At 47.9% G+C, this 19,596-nt stretch overlaps 1 protein-coding gene and 1 non-coding gene across 4 annotated transcripts in view; both read left to right on the forward strand.

Annotated features, from left to right (window-relative positions):
• Window positions 1–19,596, forward strand: part of DNAH9 (dynein axonemal heavy chain 9) — a 175,424-nt gene that overhangs the window by 80,727 nt on the left and 75,101 nt on the right. For all 3 annotated transcript variants that reach the window (XM_031556283.1, XM_019621575.1, XM_019621578.1), the window contains 5 exons: window positions 699–860; window positions 1,811–2,044; window positions 8,465–8,725; window positions 12,633–13,058; window positions 15,105–15,224. In XM_031556283.1, the coding sequence (XP_031412143.1) occupies window positions 699–860; window positions 1,811–2,044; window positions 8,465–8,725; window positions 12,633–13,058; window positions 15,105–15,224 (1,203 nt within the window). The remainder of the gene's footprint in view (window positions 1–698; window positions 861–1,810; window positions 2,045–8,464; window positions 8,726–12,632; window positions 13,059–15,104; window positions 15,225–19,596) is intronic.
• TRNAM-CAU lies at window positions 10,065–10,136 on the forward strand. The gene has a single exon. It is a non-coding gene; the product is annotated as a tRNA-Met (tRNA).

Raw genomic sequence — 19,596 nt, forward strand, 5'->3', positions numbered from 1 at the left:
AAAAAAAAGAGCTTGGAAAACAATCAATCTTCTGTCTGAAAATGCAATAAGCAGGGAAAACAAGTTCCCCAACTGCTTTTGTTTTCACTCCACTTTGGTTTGAGTTTTGCCTGTCTTAAAAAAAAAGAAAAAGAAAAAGAAAAAAAGTAAATCTGCTGAAAGCAGACTTTGAGTTTGAGCCACATCAGCCCTTTTCAGAGCTGGCTTTGGGGGAAACAATTCAGGCAGGCCTGCCTCAAAGCCGTGGTCCTGCCAAGAGAATTCAGATCCATTCACTTCAGTTCCTTGTTGGACTGCTTGGATCTGGATGCCTGCTTGGATCTGGATGCCTGTTCTCTGCCAGGCTTCGTGATGGCAGCAAAGAGTGATTATATTAAACTGGCTGTGGCTGTGACATTGTGCCAGGTTGCTGCCTTTGACCAGAGCAATGCTTAATGCCACTGCTTGTTTTAATTGCAGAGTAGAAAACACGTTTACTGCCAGATTATGCCTTTTCATTGAAATCAAGTGCAAAAGCTCAGGGGTTGAGGTTACTGAAACCTGAGGTGTTGGCATGAGATTTGCTTTTGGGAATAACTGGAGGAGCCCAAGTTGGGCTGCACGCCTGAGCTGGGCCTCGGCTCCTGGGTCCTTGGGGCTGAGCTGAGCTTCAGCTTGTGGCCCTGCCTCTCGACCTGTCTCTCCTTGGGGCCCCTCAGGTTGCGTTGTGTTTTTCGCCTGTTGGCAACAAGCTGCGGGTCCGCAGCAGGAGGTTCCCCGCCATCGTGAGCTGCACGGTCATCGACTGGTTCCAGGAGTGGCCGCAGGAAGCCCTCGAGTCCGTCAGCCTCCGCTTCCTGCGAGAGACAGACAGCGTGGAGGTGAGCACCTTGTCCAGCCCTCACAGGGCAGCGTGGGCCCCCCAGAAGCAGGGCCAGGGTCATAAGTTTTAGGTATAGTCAGTGAAATGATTTCTGGCCTTGCTGACCAGAAAGGCTGCTTACAAATCAGTGCAGAAAATAACTCAGCACTTCTTCAGGAGGGGAAACTGTTTACGAGGGTGAGTAGTGATGGGACGAGGGGGAATGGTTTTAAACTGAGACGGAGGTTTAGGTTGGATATGAGGAGGAAGTTTTTCACCCAGAGGTGGTGAGGCACTGGAACAGGTTGCCCAAGGAGGCTGTGGATGCCCCATCCCTGCAGGCATTCAAGGCCAGGCTGGATGTGGCTCTGGGCAGCCTGGGCTGCTGGTTGGTGACCTGCACATAGCAGGGGGTTGGAACAGGGTGAGCATTGTGCTCCTTTCCAACCCAGGCCATTCTGTGATTCTATAATATGATATGACAAACATCTTTCTCTCACACGCTTATCTGTCTGTAATTCTCAGGGCAAAAAGATGTCAGTCCAGATCTGCTGCTGGACTAAGGGAGTGGCGGTTCTGTTTGTTTAGTTTTTCAGGACAGGGTTTGGGAAGGATAAAGTCTACAATATTTCTTTTTATGTGTGCACACATTCCCATTTGTACAGAAGAAAAGCTCAAATTTCTACTTAAAAGGCTGTAATTTTGATGGAGTTGAATGCTAGAAAAATTGCTTGGAATAAGATAAAGTATGAGATAAAAAAGAAATAAAAAGAGGTATAAAGTGCATGAGCAGATGAAGTTATTTTAGAGATAACAGAATGAAAAGGGATCAACTCGGATGTTCCGTCCTGGATTTTGCTGCAGCAGAATAAAAAGTTAATAAATTCCTTTATATATGGCACAGGTCTGCACGATATATTGTTGTTGTGTTTGAGATATTTTCTCTTTCCCTTCTCATCTCACTTCCAGGCTTCAGTGAAAGAGTCAGTAAGCAAATTCATGGCCTACGTCCACACAAGTGTCAATGAGGTATCCCAGCTGTACCTGAGCAACGAGCGGCGGTACAACTACACCACTCCCAAATCATTCCTCGAGCAGATCAAACTCTATCAGAATTTGCTAATGAAAAAGAGAAAGGATTTAACAGCAAAAATGGAGCGGCTGGAGAACGGCCTGGAGAAGCTCAACAGTACATCTGCCCAGGTGAGGAAAGCCTGGGGTCATACAGTGGTTGTTTGGCTCAGGGAAGGGCTTATAGGCTGAAGCTGTGCAGGGTGGAAAATCTGTGCTAAATCCTGACTGACTTGAACTGGATTCCTGGGGCATAAGTTCTGTTCTGTACTGGAGGGGAGGAAGGAAGAAATGTGCGTGTGGTCTGTGCTACTTGGGTGGTGCTAATCCCAAATAAAAGCTCACAGAAATTAAAACAAGATAGGGAACCAGCTGGGTGTGTACATCTTCTTTACATGGTTATATTCCAGCTGCAGTGACAAAATAACTTAGAAAATGCAGGAAGATCAGTTGGTTTTGGAATTTCATCCAGGAAACCTATATTAACTTCAGCAAGATTCCCATCTTTTAAATTAAACAAAGAATCCTTTAAAAATGAAGCCAGTGTTCATTTATCCTTGTGTTATGCTATCTGTCTGTTAGGAATACAAGTGCATGTCTGAAATGTAGATGAGCTGTCCTGAAATCCCCCACTAGAAGCATGACTGGCATGCATCTGTGGCAATGACTGGATGTTGTTCTGAGTATTTCACAACCTCTCTTCACTGACTCCAACTGCCTGTTTTTCTCTCCATTTCATATTCTATTAACTCTTATAAATGTTCACTTACTAGCTCCTACCAAAGCAAATGGGGTCTCCTGAAGCTGCTCCAGAGGAGCGTGGAGGTTGCTGTGAGTGAAGGTCTAGCATGCTCAACCACTTTCCTGTGTGCTCTGGTGGCATAAATCATGTCTGTCATGCTCAACAAGTTACGTGCTTGGTGGGAGGGTGATACATGGGTTTTATTAGTGCCTCTCGACTCCAGTAGTCTACATCTCACTTAAGCAGTTGCTTTCTGCATAGCGCAGGACAGGTCTTTGAAGACAGGGGGATGGAGCAAACATGTTTCTTGTACCCTTTGCAGGTTTCAGCACCTCTTTAGAAAGTAGCTGAGGTTTACCAGCTGTTAGAGGAGACCACTCATTGCATCTTGTGAAGCCAGTTGGAGCTGAAAGCATTTGCCCTCACTGCAAAGCAGGCCTTACACCTGCCTTACTTGTGGTGGCAAGTAACTCCCATGACACATGGGGTGCTGCTGGTTTTGCTGATGCCACAGCAGTGGACAAGATGATTTACATCTGTTCTCTGTCAAAAGCAACTAAGATAGAGGAACAAGTCCCAGTAGTGGTCAAATGTGGGGACCTTTCCTGTGTGCTTCAGGCTTGTCTCCATGCAGGTGTTGTGTTGGGAAAGGCTTACTGACATGGGAGCTAGGCAGTGTGGGAGGACTGAGGATGGCATGAGAAGCCAAGCACTGCTAGGCCTCCTGTCTTGTAGGTTTTGGTGTTGCAAAAAGAGTGAAGGAAAACAAAACTCACGTCTGCTTGGAGTAAGGCTGGGGTGAGAAGTACCTGTTTGTGAAACTGATTAAGATGCAGAACAGTCAGGACAAGATATGTCAAATTAGTATCTAAAATTAGCACTGGGGGCCTAAAATTAAACACCTAAATTATCAGATGTGCGTAACAGTCAAAACTGCTGTTGATTTGGAACCAGAGTGCAGATATTTGGTGTTACTGGAAATCATACCGGGAAGTTCAATCTTGAATATGGATTTGAAAGTCTGAAGTTTAACATTCACTCATGGAAATGGCTGGGCTTGGTGCTCAGGTGCTGTCTGTAGCTTGGTGGTGCTTGGAAGCAGCATGCTGTGGTTTTGGATGTCCAAGGCAAGGAAGGAACATTGTGATACCTGGGTATGAACTGGCTGTGCCATAGGACTGAGGACTTGTGCTCCCTCTGTCCCTGCTCTGTTCTCCTGGTACGTGGGCACAGGTGAGGAGCTGGTGAGCAATTCTGTGTATTTCTAGACCCTGCTCAGTGTCCCCCCAGCACTTTTGCAGGTAATTATTACACTTTTTTGACTTAGCCGGTCCAGTTTCAGGATAACCTCTCCCCTTCCTTTTAGTCTCCATTTCTTTTCTTTTGGCATTTGGTCACCAACTTTTCTTCTGTGGAAGAAATGTTTTTTGTTTGGCTGCCATGTAGATGGTGGTTGTCATTCTCTGTACTCAGAAAATCAGAAGCTGGCTTCCAGTTATTAGGACATAATGGAGTTGGGAAGATTTGTGAGATGAGTCATTTGTTTTTCAGTGGTGTTTGCAATGAAGAGGTCAACGCTCTGCTCAGAGCCCATTGCTGAGTAATTTTGAGGATGACTTTGGTTAATATTACATATCTGGATTCTAGATTCAAGTCTGGCTTGCTCTATCAATTAATTACTGACCTTTGTGATGTATTTTGTGTTCTTGAAGCAAGGCAGGGACAATCAGATAAAATGAGTCTCCTGGGAGTCTGCCCTCCAGGTTTTCTTTAATAATTCTTCTTCTGTCTGGGAGGTAGGCAAGTACTTCTTCCCTGTTGGAGTCACAGTACATTACCCTTGAATCTCTAATTTGCTTTATTCTTTCCCTGTCCACGTCACATTACTAATTGCTTATCAGCAACTGTCCTGGACTCAGGAAGCTGCTCGCATGTTTTTCACATTTCTTACCGCAGTTTGAGACTGAATATTGACCTTTTGTGTCCAGTGGTGGCAATCAATGTTCTAAATCACATGCTGGATCTGCCTGCTCACACCTTGATATGGTCATTACATTAATGATGCTTATGGGAATGAGGTTAATAGTGTTCTCTCTTTGATTTGGGATCGTTGTCTGCTGTGGTTTTCTGTGCCACTTTTGTCTTGCTTTGTACTGTTACCCTCGTGTAATTCTTGCTGTTTCTTCTTACCAGCCACATGGTACTTAGAGGGAATCTTCTGCTTTCACCAGTGCTGGCAGACACTGGAAAGGACAGTGGTGTTTGTCTTATCTTCCCTGGGGGTGGCAATGAATCTTCTGGATTATTGCCTATAAAGCACATCTCGTGTTGCTGCACCAGTAGTTGGGAGAGCTCGTGCCTTTCAAGAGGGGTGAATGCCCAGAACTGTGCTCTTACTCAAGACATGAGGCAGTCTCTTCCTGCCTTACTTGTGAAGCTGCTTCTCTATTTTAAGCAGCTCTCTGTAGTCCCGATGTATGTGCCTTTGTCCACATTGCCCCAAGCCTTTTAGTGCTTCCTGGGCTCTGTATTTAGGCTGTGGATTTCTGATTTTCAGCCTTCCCATCCCATTGAGTGTCCATTGTTTCCTTTGTACGGAGACGAGATGAATAGGGGTTCCTGGCTTCAGTCTCCAGAGTGGCTCTTATTGTATGGAGACAAACAAGAGGTTTATCTCCATCAGCCTTCATCCTTTCCATCTAAAACACCCGTTCCAAGGAACTGGTACTGAGGGAGTCGATGATATTTTCTGTGCTCGTCTCTGCTTGCATTGTGCTGTTTTGTGCATCATGTCGTTGCATTCTGGGTTGTTGTTTGTAGCCCCAAGCAGGGGCACTCTGGAGCTCACCCAGGAATGACCAGGGAAATGCAACTAAGAAAGAAGCTTGGAGGATTGCAGTTGGCCCTGCCAATCTGAATGGTTAACAATACTTAGGTATTTTTGGGGGCAGATGTGGACTGGGAATATGGGGTAACTAGTCAAGAAGGGAGATTGTGACTGCTGGAGAAGTCCTGGGCTGTGGGAGGGCGGATGGCAGCTGTGCTGGGAAGGCTTTCTGCACACCCCTGGATAACAGATTTTAGTAACGGTCAGGCTCTAGGTTTGGAAATGCAATAGCAAAAAAGGAAAGCCTAGCTTTATGCACGAACTTTTAGGATGGAAGGTCCTTCTTGGTGTGAAAGAGGGAAGTGTGGGGCCTTCTGTTACCGTAAGATCTATAGACGGAGGAGAGCCTTTCATGCTTTTATTTCTAGCAGCACTCTGTTGGGGATGGCTCTGCTTGCCATTGATGGGATCATGTCTATGGGTTCTGCTGTCCCTGTGCCTTCCCAAGGGCAGTGGTGTGAGGTCTCCCAGTAGACCGGGGTCTCCTCAGGAATTTTTGATGACCTTTAAGGGTCCCTTCCAACTCAAAACATTCTGTGATCCCTGTGATGTGCTGGAAGGAGAAATGGATGTGACAGACTGTTATTGCTCTGGATCCAAGTGTGGGATTAAGAGAAACTGTTTGCTGTGCTGAAGGGGTGAAACTGGAGGAGTAAGGTCATCAGTTTGCATTCCTAACACCACCCCCAGGAAATCACTAAAGACAGTGAGTTTGGTTATGTAGGCATTGCTGCTGGCTCTTTCTATCTGCTGGACAAACGCTCTTAAATTGCCCTTGCTCAACTGCAATTGAGCTTTATCCTCGCTGAGAAAATGTGATGGTTTTCTAGTGTGCCCCCAAGCTCTGCTGGAGGTAAGGAAGGCTGCCAGTCGCCAGTGTCCCCCCAGCATGCTGAGTTCTGCTGGCAGAGGGTCCAGCAGAGTGCCAAGATCCGCGCTGCAGCCCCAACCTGCACTGTTTCTGCTGGGGGCTTAACACATAACCCAAACCAGTTGGACAGGTGGCTTGGTAGCACACATTTCTCTGAATTGAGATATTAAGAATTCTTTCAAGAACAGCTCTAACTGATTTTCCTGATTATTTTCTTTTTCTTTAATCCTGACAATACGTTCTTGGCTGAAAGCAGGTTGTGTCAGGGCATTGTCTGTTTTCACAGTCAGTGCTGAGGGCTGAGTATACATCTGTTCCTTTTGTAGAGCCGTGGAGAGCTAGTGGGTTATAATCCCTTGTTTGCCTTGTTGTAGTCATGTAAAGCCACAGAGCCCCCAGCTGTGTGTGCGTCCAGCACGTGAGCACTGATTTGGGGCAGGTCACAAGCCAGATCTGCAATCAGCAAAGCCTCCCACTTCAATTTCCTGCAATCTCAAAAGACTCAGAGCTGCATGAGAGGTTGCTCTCTGGTTGCTGACTGAGGGGATTACATGCTCCCGTGTGTCTGGAGCTGCTGGGATTTACAGGCGCATCTTTGTGCAGGTTAAAGCAGTGCTGTAGCCCAGGGCAGCAGGAGGTGGAAAATGAAGTGTGCAGTGCAGGAGTGCAGTGAGATTCCTAAGAAACCGTTCTCCACTTGAAGCTGATGACAAACGTCAATAGCTTCAGTTTGTGTGTGTTCCAAATGGGGCTCTCTCTCTTTGTGCATAAAAGCAGAATTGTGAACAAAAACAAGCATCTCACTTCCCTCATGGTGAGAGTTTTTACATGGCAATGCTGTACCCCAGGAGCTATTAACAATCCTTTATGAGCTCAACAGCAGGACAGCAAACGACTCCGCATCCGCACAGAGGCTGTGTAAAGTCATCAAAGCGGCTTTTAGAAAGAAATCTCCTGTCCTCGAGTGAGAGCCGGCGCGAGCTCCTGGTTGTGCAGGTGCTGCAGCCATTGCTTGGAGGGCTCCTGCCCTGCAGGGCTCAGCTGCTGTTGGTGTGTGGTCCTCAGAGCACCCACACTTCTCTGGGAAGCAGTGCCAGGGTCTCACCAGTTCTAGGTAGAGAATTTCCTCCTAACATTGAACTTAAATCTTTTCTTTTTTAGTTTAAAGCTGTTACCCCTTGTCTTATTAGCATACTCGCTGACAGAGTCCTTCCCCAGTTTTCCTGTAGGCTCCTAGAGGTACTGAAAGGCTGCAGTGAGGTCTTCCCAGAGCTTTCTCCAGGCTGAACATCCTCAGCTCCCTCAGCCTTTCTTAATGAGAGAAGTGCTCCAGTCCTCTGAGCATCCTTTGTGACCCTTCTCTGGATGCCCTCCAACAGCTCCTCATCTTTCTTGTACTGGAGGCCCCAGGTCTGGACACAGTGCTCCAGATGGGGCCTCATGAGAGCAGAGGGGGACAGTCCCCTCCCTGCCCACTGCCAGCCCTCTGCTGATGCAGCCCAGGGTACTGCTGGCCTTCTGATTTGCAAGCACACTCTGTTGGCTCATATCAAGGTTTTCATCCACCAGAATACAATTTAACAATGGCTGTTGCATTGATAGGTGGGTGAAAGCTGTGTGAATTTGGCTTTATAATGAGAGCAGCTGCAGTGATCTGGTGAAGCTTCTGTGTTGTGAAAAAATAATCCCAAGAAGAGGGGTATGCCCAATATGAGGGCTGGGCTGGGACAACATCCTTAGCAGTAAATCCTTCTGGTTCTGATTCCTTCCCTACAGGGTTCCTGCTAGCGGCCTGCTGTGCTTTGTACACCGTGCACATGGGCTCTCCATCCCTTACTTGAGAAACCAGGAGTGAAGCAGAACTGCAGCGTCCTGCTGACAAACAGAAGTAGTGCTTTTCTGTGTTCCCAGAGCATTGCTTGTTTTATGCATGGCCCTTCCATACTGTTAGCTATCGCTGGGTCCCACTCAAGTGGGGCTTGTGCTGTCAGGCAGGGTAGGGGAAGCAGGGTGCTGAGCAGCTGTGCACCCACATGTACTTCTTTCCCCCAGGTGGATGACCTGAAGGCCAAGCTGGCAGCCCAGGAAGCAGAACTGAAGCAGAAGAATGAGGATGCCGATAAGCTGATTCAGGTGGTGGGTGTGGAGACGGAGAAAGTGAGCAGGGAGAAGGCAGCTGCAGATGAAGAGGAGCAGAAAGTGGCACTCATCACCCAGGAGGTCCAGCAGAAACAGAAGGACTGTGAGGAGGACCTGGCCAAAGCTGAGCCTGCCTTGGCAGCTGCCCAGGCTGCTCTGAACACCCTCAACAAGGTAGGGCTGGGACTCCCATGGGAAGCTGGATCTCTGCAGTAGGGTCTGTCATTGCCATCCTCTGGCCCAGGTTTTGGGGTGTTGTGTTGATCCCGCTTCACTTCCTTCCTGGGTTGTGCATACTTGGTCAAGAGGCTGCTCCAGCTGACCTTCAGCCATGGCCATAGAGGGGCGGGAGGACCTGGAGGTGGGTTCCTTGTATGCAGCTTTTCTCCACTAGCTGATGCCACTGCTCATCTTCCTGACCCATAAGGAAGGGGAAATTGTTCTGCTGTCCCTATCGGGTCCCAGAAGTCTGGGCTTCGTAACTGTTGCAGAATCTGTAATGTTTTGTTTTAGTGAGAGTGTTTGCTCTGGGTGTTATTATGCGAGCACACAATCAGCCCAGTGGGAGCTGTGTGCCACCCACAGCACCACCGAGGCAGACTTGATGTCCATCTGCTTGGAGCCTTTTCCCCAGCACACAGCTGCATAGCAGGAACTGACGGCTTTGCACACGCAGCTGCCAGGCCAGCCCCACAGGTTGGTGTTCACACTGGTGGTGATCATGGGCATCCTCTGAATCCCCACGTGGCCCATCACTTTGGAAAGCAACTTGTGATGGGAGGACTCATGTCTCTCTGGTGCAGGGACAAAACAGTGTGAGTTTAGGGGCTGGCCTCGTCTTTTCCACCTGACTCCAGGTGTGGGACAGGATTCCTCCTGCCCTCTGTTCGCCTAAGGCATTTCTCAGGCCTTGCTGAGCACAGTGCTCAGTATCTGATGCACACTGCAAGGCCCCATAGGTGCACTCACAGCTTGGCTTTCTGCTTCATACAAAAAGGGCTGGTGCTGAAGCCTCACTGGGTCTCTGCTGGGTCTATTCTGTAACCAAGCAGCCTTTGGGTGGAACGACTCTTGGTGGGGCCATATGTTCCTGCAGACAGGACCACTTCAAAGGGCGAAGCCACTGGGGAAATCAATAACCAGGAGATGGCTTCCTGCAATCAGAGATGTCCCAAAGGGATTGATTTAAGGAAGGATTTGTTACTTTGAGAAGATTTTTACAATTAGAGTGGTCCAGGAGTTCCTTTTTTGCAGCCCTGCACTGAGATGTGCCTTGGCAACACATTCTTGCCATTGGTCTCCTGGCTGCAGTGAGAGCAGCACCCGGAGCAGCAAGCTCCTGCTGCTCTGCAGGCACAGAAATGGCTGTGCACCAGGTGCAGCCAGAGAACCAGAGTTATCTCCATGATCAGAATGGCTCAGTCATGCCTCAAACCATAGCTCTGCTTTAGAGGAAAATAAAATGAGTCACCAGGAATGGGTTTCCAAAGCGATGATGTCTCCCCAGAGGTGGAGCAGAGTGGCGCAGCGGAAGCGTGCTGGGCCCATAACCCAGAGGTCGATGGATCGAAACCATCCTCTGCTAAGCTTTTGTGTGATGGTTGGACTGGATGATCATCTCCAGCCTTTCTGCTCCTGTGTGGCTTGGCAGCGGGGCTGTGCTGTTTTGGCTTTTACTCCTGGAATTGAAAGGGCTGTACAAAGGGGCCATGTCTGCATCCTCGTTACTTATGGTTTCATGTTGGATTTGCATATGGTTTCTTTTTTTTTTTCCCTAGATACCTGCAAGCAGCATTAGCAGAGCTCTCTAAGCTGAGAGGTAGCTGCAGATTTGTTCAAACTGAAGCTGCTGCAGCCTCTCGTGCGTCCCTCCAGTTTAGTGCTCACAGCTTCTGCAGGGTCTGGTGGCAGTGTGACTGTCTGAGGCAAAGTGCGAGGCAATTTAAAGTGTCTCTATCTGTAAGCATAAATAAAAAGTTCTGACTTGCATGCTTCCACGCTGCCCCTCCTGTCCTGAGCAACCACCACAGCAGTCCTGGAACCCAACATGGGGCTCAAACCCACGACCCCGGCACTAACAGTCCCATGCTCTCCCCACTGGGCTACAAAAGTTACTTGTGTATTTAATATAAATAGTAATTTAGATATTTATCACATGGACCATGATGAATGCCATGTAGAAATTATTGTAGGCCCAGCACAGGGAGCACCTGCAAAATCAGAAATGCACATCCATATATGATAGTGTGTTTGAAAACATGGGAAAACAGGTTGTAGAGATAAGAGAAAAGCCCTTTTGCCTCTCACAGTGCTGTTTGCTTGTGCCATAGGCATACCTGGGCTCTTCCTCAGCACCCACATCCTGTAGGCCCTGGAACACAGGACATGGGACTTCACGGGTCTGTGCAGCCCACTCTCCTGTTTTGGGATGATGATGGCATACCCACCTCAGGACTGCCTTCCCCCCCGGGGTCTCTGTTAGGCAGCTCTCCACGAGGAGGCAGCAGCCGTCCTGCAGAGATGGGTGGGCATCTTGGAAAGGTGCTTGGCCAGTGCTGCCCAGTGTTTGCAGGGATGACGATGAGCCAAAGACAGTGACAGTATCAAAAGCAGTGACTCTCCTCCAAGTTGTATGCAAGGGGTATCCCCCAGGATGATCGAGAGACATCCAGGGATGCCACAGTGGTCAGTGTTTCTGAGGCAGGCAGCGCTTGGTTCAAGCATCCTCACTCCAGTTCCCATCCTGCAGGTGTGCCGACGGATGGAGGAAGAATTCAGAGCAATGTATTGAGTTGTCCTGCTGTGGAAATGCTCACTTCTTGGTAAAAAAAAAAAAGCAGCAGTACCAGCTCAGCATTCCATTACCAGGGAGACAGAGGTTGAACAAGGACTGATGTCAAAGCCATCCTTGCCACCCCAAGCACCAGAGCGCTGCCTGTATCCAGCCAAGCAGGGATTCGGGATGGAGGAGAGCTTTCTGTGGCATTCTCTGTGCCCACAGTCAGCTCCATGTCACTGAGCACGTTAATTAGAGACGTTTTATACCACAAGTGCACACAGCTCCCAAGGGTCTGTCTCTGTCAGCTTGATTATTAACAAAAGCTAGCAGCAAGCAGAGACAGCGCGCTTGGTGACAGCTTTGTAGCTGACACCTTTCTCCCAAAAACAAATGCTCAGAGGTACCAAACTTGCTTCAGTAGACAAACTGATGGAAGCAGAACATCAGGGAATGCAGATTAGAAGTTATTGAGAGCTGGTATAAACAGGAACTACAGAAATTCACAGATTTTTCTTAAACGGGTATTGATTCTAGCCCTTGTCCTTGTTTTGGCTGCAGTCTGGGATCTGAGAAGAGCAAATTTACCTGTGCTGTTTTTTTCCATGGAAAAGCTGACTTGTGTGTGTGCACAGAGAGAGGGTTTAGGTGTTAGCAGGGTTTTGTGTTTAGGTCAAGATTTGACCTGCCTACTGTTAGGGATGCACTGAAACTGCCTGACTTGGCAGCAGGGAAGGTCAAGCATGCCTCCAGGAATCAGCCCGTCCCTTTTGAGAGCCAAGCAGCTCTCTCATGAGGGAACTGCTCTGCTAAAGAGCGTTGGTTAAAGTGCCTGAATTGGGGCTGGGTGATGGAGACACAGCTGCATGCAAACTGTAATGTGTGAGTGGCTCTGGCACAGGGAGAAGCTGAGCATCAAGGGAGCGTGAGCTGCCCTGCAAGGCAGTCTTAGAGGGGCTGGAGACTGCTATATAGAGGTTGTTATCTGGAAAGGTTTCTCTTGGCCTTATCCCATTCTACCAGGAGTGCACAAAGCTCCTTTCTGCAGAGCCCTGGGCTCAGGGAAGGGTTGGGAGTGTGGGGAGGAAGAGTGCGCTGTGCTGGTCCTGGGTGGGAAACCAGGAGCTGAGTATGGGAGTGGAGCACATGCCATAAACATGCACAGTGGTTATTGAGAGGCAGTAACTTTCAGGTGGAGCAAAGCCAGTGTATCAGATCTGCATCTCAGGTGCCTGAATATATTAGCAGTGAAACAAACAGAAAACCCATTTGTTTTTGTCTAATGACTTCATTTTCCCTTTTCAGAAGAACCTGACAGAACTGAAATCCTTTGGGTCACCACCTCCAGCCGTCAGCAATGTCACCGCTGCCGTGATGGTGCTGATGGCCCCGGGAGGAAAGATTCCCAAGGACAGGAGCTGGAAGGCAGCGAGAGCCACCATGGCCAGGGTGGATGGGTTCCTGGACTCCTTGATCAAGTTCGACAAGGAGAACATCCATGAGAACTGCCTCAAAGCCCTCCAGCCTTATTTAGAGGATCCCGAGTTTAATCCTGAGTTCGTTACCACCAAGTCCTATGCGGCAGCCGGCCTCTGCTCATGGGTGGTGAATATCGTGCGCTTCCACGAGGTGTACTGCGACGTGGAGCCCAAGAGGCAGGCCCTGAGCAGAGCCAACGCTGAGCTGGCAGCTGCCCAGGACAGGCTGGCCAGCATCAAGGCCAAAATTGCAGTAAGTGTGGAAGAGCACAGCAAGCCGTGGCATGGGCTCGCCTGTGAGTGGGACCCATCGTGCAAGTCACTGCTTTGAGGAGAAATCCTCTGCTTTGGGGAAAGCTGCTTCTCCTCCCTCATGTATTTTTAAACGGGTGGATCTGAGGGTTGAGCAGGTTGTAGGGCTTTTATCTCTCTTTTATTGCTGCTTTTTGCATTTCATCCCCAGGCTCCACTCCTGCTTGTGCCTTAATAGGATGGCTAGTTATTAATTCTTATTATTCGTACCTAACTTTTAAGATGTGATTTGCCTCTGCTTACAAAGTGCTCAGAAAACTAGTTATCTCAGAGCAGTGAGAGGTTTGGTGTGCTGTGCAGGGGCAGGGAGCAGGGCTGCAGCTGGCTCTGGCCAGCAGAGCCTGGTGATGCTCTGCAGAATGAAGACTCTTCCAGCTGAGTCTGCTAATTTGTCCTAGCCAGCATGTCTTTGCATCATCCTCAGCTTAAGAATAGAAAGGCATCACTGACTAGGTGAAATCACTGTGATTGTAAGTGGGTTCTACAGAGAGCAGCTGCTTCAAAACCTGTTTTTCTACCCAAATCCCTGGCAGTGCCTTCTTGTACAAGCAGGGTGTGGAAGCAGGCACGGGAGCACCCTGTAGAACCTGCCTTTCCAAAGTGCTTGGATCTGGGATCCCTCTTGGTGATGGATGGGTCCTCCATGGCAGTGCTTTTGTACTGATAGCAGGAATCCCTTTTCAAAACCAAAGTGTGTTGTCAGCAGGGTTGCCAAATTTCTTTCCATAAGTTATGTCAGCTTGGGATGTGCCCCTGGGGCAGCACAGTATCAGTACACACCTCTTCCCCAGCACATCTTCACGATAAGAAGTATCCAACTCTCTTGCTGCCTCCTAGAGCTGCTTATTCTTGATGTGTTTGCTGCACTTTCAATTAGAAGTATATAAAAAAAATTCTACAGCAATCCAGTATCCTCCTCCAGCTGCAGATATGACATGTACAGCACCCAGACAGAGATGGGTTCTTAGAGGTCTCCTTTTCCCATCTCAGATGGGCGATTGGTTCCTTGTGGCTCCTAGATGTTATTTTATCAGATCATGCATCTGTAATAGGGTTTTATGTGTATGTGAATATATATATATATATATATGGACATACATTTATGTGCATGAAGAGATATAAACTTTTTGTGTTATTAATTCCAAGGCAGAGAAAAGACCATTCTGTTTTCCAAGATACTGGAGAGCTACAGATATCCCCAAAATAATCCTTTTTCATTTTCAAGTTTGTTTCTAGTGCATAGCTCAAGCAGTGTTTGAGTGATTTACAGGCAGTTAGCCTTAAGCATTTTGCACTGGGTTCAGATAAGATCAATTATTGCTTCTGCTTCTCTTATCAGAACCAAGAGGCTCCCAGTCCTTGTGGGAGCTGCTGACTTGTTTGAGACTGAAGCAGTGCTGTCCAAGCCAAAGGCCCTACTTTAGTAGCACGGGGGTATTTCAGGTGGTTTGGGCTCTTTGTGCCTGAAGTGCTTTGCAGCCCACCCAAACACGTGCTGGTCCCAGCTAACACGTGCAGGACACGCGGTGCAGCAGATGCAGTTTGGAGATGGCTCCAGGATACCTCCAGGTCTTCGAGGAGCCACCTAGGGTTTTGAGCAACAACTTGAGGCCAGCAGAGCCTTGGTCTGCAACCGAAGTGGCTACAGCATCGGGAACCACAGAATTCTCTTTTCTTAGCTGCCTTACTTGTTTCTCACTTGTAGTGCTGGCCATCAGCACCAATGGGCCTTTCTTTCCCAGTTCACATTCACACCAGGGCAGAGCCAGTGGATAAATGCCTTTTTGTGTTGTCTCTGCCCTATGCAGATGACGCAGCAGTGAGGAGCAGTTGGTGAAGCTGCAGAGCTCACCACTGCTCTGTGCTTCGTCCCAGGTGCCAGCCAGGCCGTGTGCAATGTGGTGGAGCGTGGTTCTCCCTGCTGCAGGCTGCAGAAGGAGTTTCCTTAAGACTCTGCTGTTATTTTTTCCCCTTCTTTCCTATGCAGCGCCTCAACGAGAACCTGGGAAAGCTGACAGCCAAGTTTGAGAAGGCCACTTCTGACAAACTCAAGTGTCAGCAAGAAGCTGAAGCTACAGCATGTACCATCACTCTTGCAAACTGGCTGGTGAGTGGCAGCAGATGGGAGTTGGCAGCAGCATCAATGGGAGACGTCAGGTGCTGCTGAGATGCCGGCCGTGCTCACAGTACTTCACAGCCTCTAATCTTTATGGAATGCATTACATTTCCTGCCCTCCTGCAAGTTTTTAGTAATGAAAAGGAATTTGCATTGGCTGTTTTCATAGATTGGAGTAGGCAGTGCGTGTGCTTAAAGAGATGCTGTGCACTCTTTGCTGTTCTCGTGTCCTTTGTGTGATTTAATTGCGTGATCAAGTATTAATGGGACCAAAACTCTACAAGCACAGAGATATATGGTAAAAAGAAAAGTGGGAATATAGGAGAAGCTTTGCAGGTTTTGAAGTGACAAAACGATAATGGTGAAAAGCTGAAAAAGCAGTGCATGCCCCTGTTATCAGTCCATCAGGGTGCATCACCGGCTGTTGTATCTTCACTACATGCAGCCTCCAGAGCTGTGCTGGGCGATGCCCTTGTCACTGCTTCACAGATACAAGATAACGGCTTCTGTTCCTGCTGTGCTGCTGGCTGGAGCCCCAGCTTTGTGCCTCCTCATGCTTTGCATTTGGGGTTCTGTGCTGGCTGTGTGGTGCAAGGAAATGGGGCTTCAGGAGGTGGTCCCACAGGCAGAGGGGCTGGAGCTGCAGTGCCGGAGAGGTGGTTGTGGTCCATGAAATGTTTGGCCCTGTCCTGACAGCCCAGCCCTTGTGAGGATACTGAAGGAGAGGATGCTCCCTGCCCAGAGCAGAGGAGATCCTGCATTCAAACCACTCTCCTGAGAGAGTCTGGGCCCATGTCCTCAGGCGATCATTCCGCCTGGTCTGCAGGTGTTCAGGGCTGGAAGTTGCTTTCAGTCTCTCCTGTAGGAGCAGCTGCTGCTGGTGAGGCCAGTGGCAGCTTAGAATACAAAAGTATTTCTCGAAGTGCTGCTGGATGCAGATGTCTCTGCTTGTTCTACCAGCCTGTGGCTGTGCTGGTCAATGGTTTGTATATAAAGTGGTCCTCTATCCCGCTGTGGTGAGAAAGAGAAAAGAGTCAAATGGTTTAAGCATTGCACTGTGCTGGATTCTGCTTCCTGCTCTCACACCTTCTTAGGTGACCTTCAACAAATTGCCTTAGCCTGGATTTCAGGTGAGTTTCCACAGGCGTTTGAATGCACTCAGAAAACTGCACAACTCCCCCACCTGCACACTTTGGTAGCGGTAAACGTGAAAAACAAAGAGCAAACAAACAAAACATGCTTTGTTCTTTAATCTGCATGTGCCTCCATGGGAAGCGGGCACACAGCGCTGCTGTGGCACAAGCACTGCTTTGCAGTCAGGGCTGTGATGTGCTTAGATAGAGGAGTCAAAGACAAACAGCAGATAAGTCCGTTCCTGTGCTGATGGAGATCTCTTTCATGCAGCCACAGAAGGAGTTTTATGCTTTCATGTTCTTCAGGTTAAATCTCGCTGAATGCTTCCAAAACCTTTAATTAAAACAGGAAAGTGGCTTTTTTGTTCGAAAGAGCTGCTTCTATTTCTGGAGGGATTTTGCAGGATGAGTATTTCCCTGTATATATATCTTTCCACAGCCTAACGAAATCCTGTTTAATGTGATGCAGAGATGGATCATGGCTCTGAGTCATGTAGGAGTCAGTAAATACAAGGTACAAGAAGAAAATGTTTTGAGAAAGAGAAACAGAAACAGTGGTTTCAGTTCTTTCCATAGAAATATATATGCATGTGTGCATATGTTTTACATTGAATGTGGCTTAATTTCACCTCCATTAGTAGCACTGTAATGAACAGCCTGATTTCTTACGGGTGCATGCATGCTTAGCATGTGAATTTGTGGCTTAAAACATGATGTCTTCATTGAGGTACAACTGCAGTGTGGCGGTGAGGGAAAACTGTGTTTCTTTTTGAGGGTTTAGCTATGTTTGCAAAGTTGTCCTTGAATAACAAAATGAGCAAGTACTGTAACAAGACGTATTCTCATTTGAGAGATGTGTTGTTACATGGTTTTATGGTTTAGTAATTTCCTCTAAAAGAATGCGTCCCAACCTGAAATCAAGATAAGACATTGGCATACATTTTAGAAAACCTTCCTTTGGTTGAAGTTGAGGTTTTTGCATTGATGTCTGCCTGTTCCTGGTCTGCTAGCACTGGGTTTGTGTCATGGGCTGTGTAGTCTCAGAGAAGTAACAGCTGTAGGAATACATTTGCATTTGAGCACGTTCATTAGCTCACTAATTAGCTGGGACTCTTCACAGGCTCATGGGCAGCACCTGCATATAAGCAGAGCTTGGTCAAATGATCTGCTGGTGCTGGACTCCATCCTTTGTTGGTGAGTAACTCAACACGGTTCCCCTTTGTTTGGGTACACAGCTGACAATTCGTTTTGTGTAACAGTTCAATTGCTTTCTCTTCAAAGTCTGCTTTCCTCTCCAAGTGCTCTGGTAGCCGATTTTGGAAAGAGCCCTTTTGCTGTCAGACCTTTGTAAAAACATGGTTGCAGACTTGGAAATCTTGAAGCTGTTACAGCAATTCAAAGGTGGTTTACAAGTGAATCCTTTTCCCCTTTGGTGTTGTGTGAGCAAACGGAAGCAGTGTGCAGCCCCGTCTGCTTCCCAGGTGGGAACGTGGGTCCCTCCTATGGTTCCATCAGGCTCTTACTTACAAAAGGAAAGTGTTTCAGTGATGGAGTTCTGAGTCTTTCCTTGAAGATCATCATAGAGAAGCAAACAAAATACTAACAGGAAAAATGAGGATGCTTTCACATGTGTGTGTCATCATGGTAGAAGAGGGTGTTGCTATTTTGGGGCAGATAAAGGACACTGCTGGGCTTCGGGCTTTCTGCTTTTAATTGTGATCATTGTTTTTCAGCCCCACCAGTCCCTGCTGACATTCCTAAGCCATTTTCATTTAGATTGAATTTGGACTTCTACTCAAATGCTGTACATTGCTGTAGCAGGGACCACGATCTGTCACATCCTCCTGTACCTGCAGAGGTGATGCCCAGGGAAATGAACTTGGAAAGTGGTTTTGCTCTGCTTTTGGGAGTGTGGAGTCCTTCTTCCGACTGCACGTGTAACTGAGATGAGCTGTACTTCATTTTCTCCATACTCTACTCTGCTAATGGCATCATTCCCAGCCTGTGCCAGAGTGTGCTGTCCCTCCTTCAGCATCAGGTTGAAAATCACTTTTTCTTTCCTCCTTAAGGAAAGCAGAGCCAAGCAGAAGCAAATCTGTTCCTGCCTCTAGCATCATGTGAAACTGGAGCATCGTGTGAGCAGTGCAGTCTTTGCTGCAGTGAGGAAGATGATGCCCAGGAGAAGGCAGCAAGTTGCTGTTCATCTGTAGCTGCACACGTCAGCCTCGCTGTGCTGGGTGAATATTTCAGTATCACAAATGCTGAGAACAAATAGGAGACTGAGTCCGAAGGAGGCCAGTGTCAACCCTGGGCTTTTGTAAAGCAAAAGAAGATGGGCTGGGACTGTTTGCATTATGGCTTTGCCAGGGGATGAGTACATACACAAACCCTGTGGAGGCTCTCCTGCTGCTCCAAAGAGTGCACAGTCTAGAAACAAGTGCAACTGCAAACAAGGGAATTAAAACAGGAATCTGTCCCGTTCAGTGTCTGATGCTGTAGTGTCTCTAAATGCAAAGATTTGGAAAGAGCTTTGAGTCATGCTCTCCCAGTGCTGCAAATAAAGCTCATAAATGATCTTTCTGCCACTCCCTCCGAGTTCTCTTAACCCAATGCAACTGAGCCAGAAAAGGTGGAAGGACTTCACAGCCTCCATGGTGGTGTGTGAGCCCCAAGGGCAGTGCATTCTGCAGAGGCTCCCTGGATCCCTCCAAGCAGTGGATGCCTGCTGGGGAGTGGCTGGAGCTGTGAGCAGAGGTCAGCAAGGCAGTGCTGAGCACAGCTGTCAGTGCAGGAGAGCAGGTGGTGTCAGAGCCAAAGCCAGTAACTGCTTTTAGAGACCTAGTTAGAAAGCACAGCTTGCTACTGCAGCTGTCAGAAATGGATCTGTTTTGCAGTGCATGTGAGGAATTTGGATCCCAGGTTACTGTTGGCCAATGCATACCTTCTTCTCTCTCATTTCTGGCTTTGATCTTGGAATAGATCCTGACAGCTCTTGCTGATGTGTGTTTCATTTGACATCCACAGTGTGTCATCTATATGACAGGGCAAGAATTAGCCTCCTCGACTTGAAACAAATATATTTGAGGTAGTACGAAGAAGAAATCCATGTTTACACAGGCAGTGGTTGCTTTGGATTGAAAAATGTACCAGGTGGATGAAGACAAGACACACTTTTAAGGTGCCCTGATTTTACTTTGGCATCTCATGAACTATAGGTGATGTAGAGACAA

This window comes from Meleagris gallopavo, chromosome 20 (assembly GCF_000146605.3).
Source record: "Meleagris gallopavo isolate NT-WF06-2002-E0010 breed Aviagen turkey brand Nicholas breeding stock chromosome 20, Turkey_5.1, whole genome shotgun sequence".
NCBI lineage: Eukaryota > Metazoa > Chordata > Aves > Galliformes > Phasianidae > Meleagris > Meleagris gallopavo.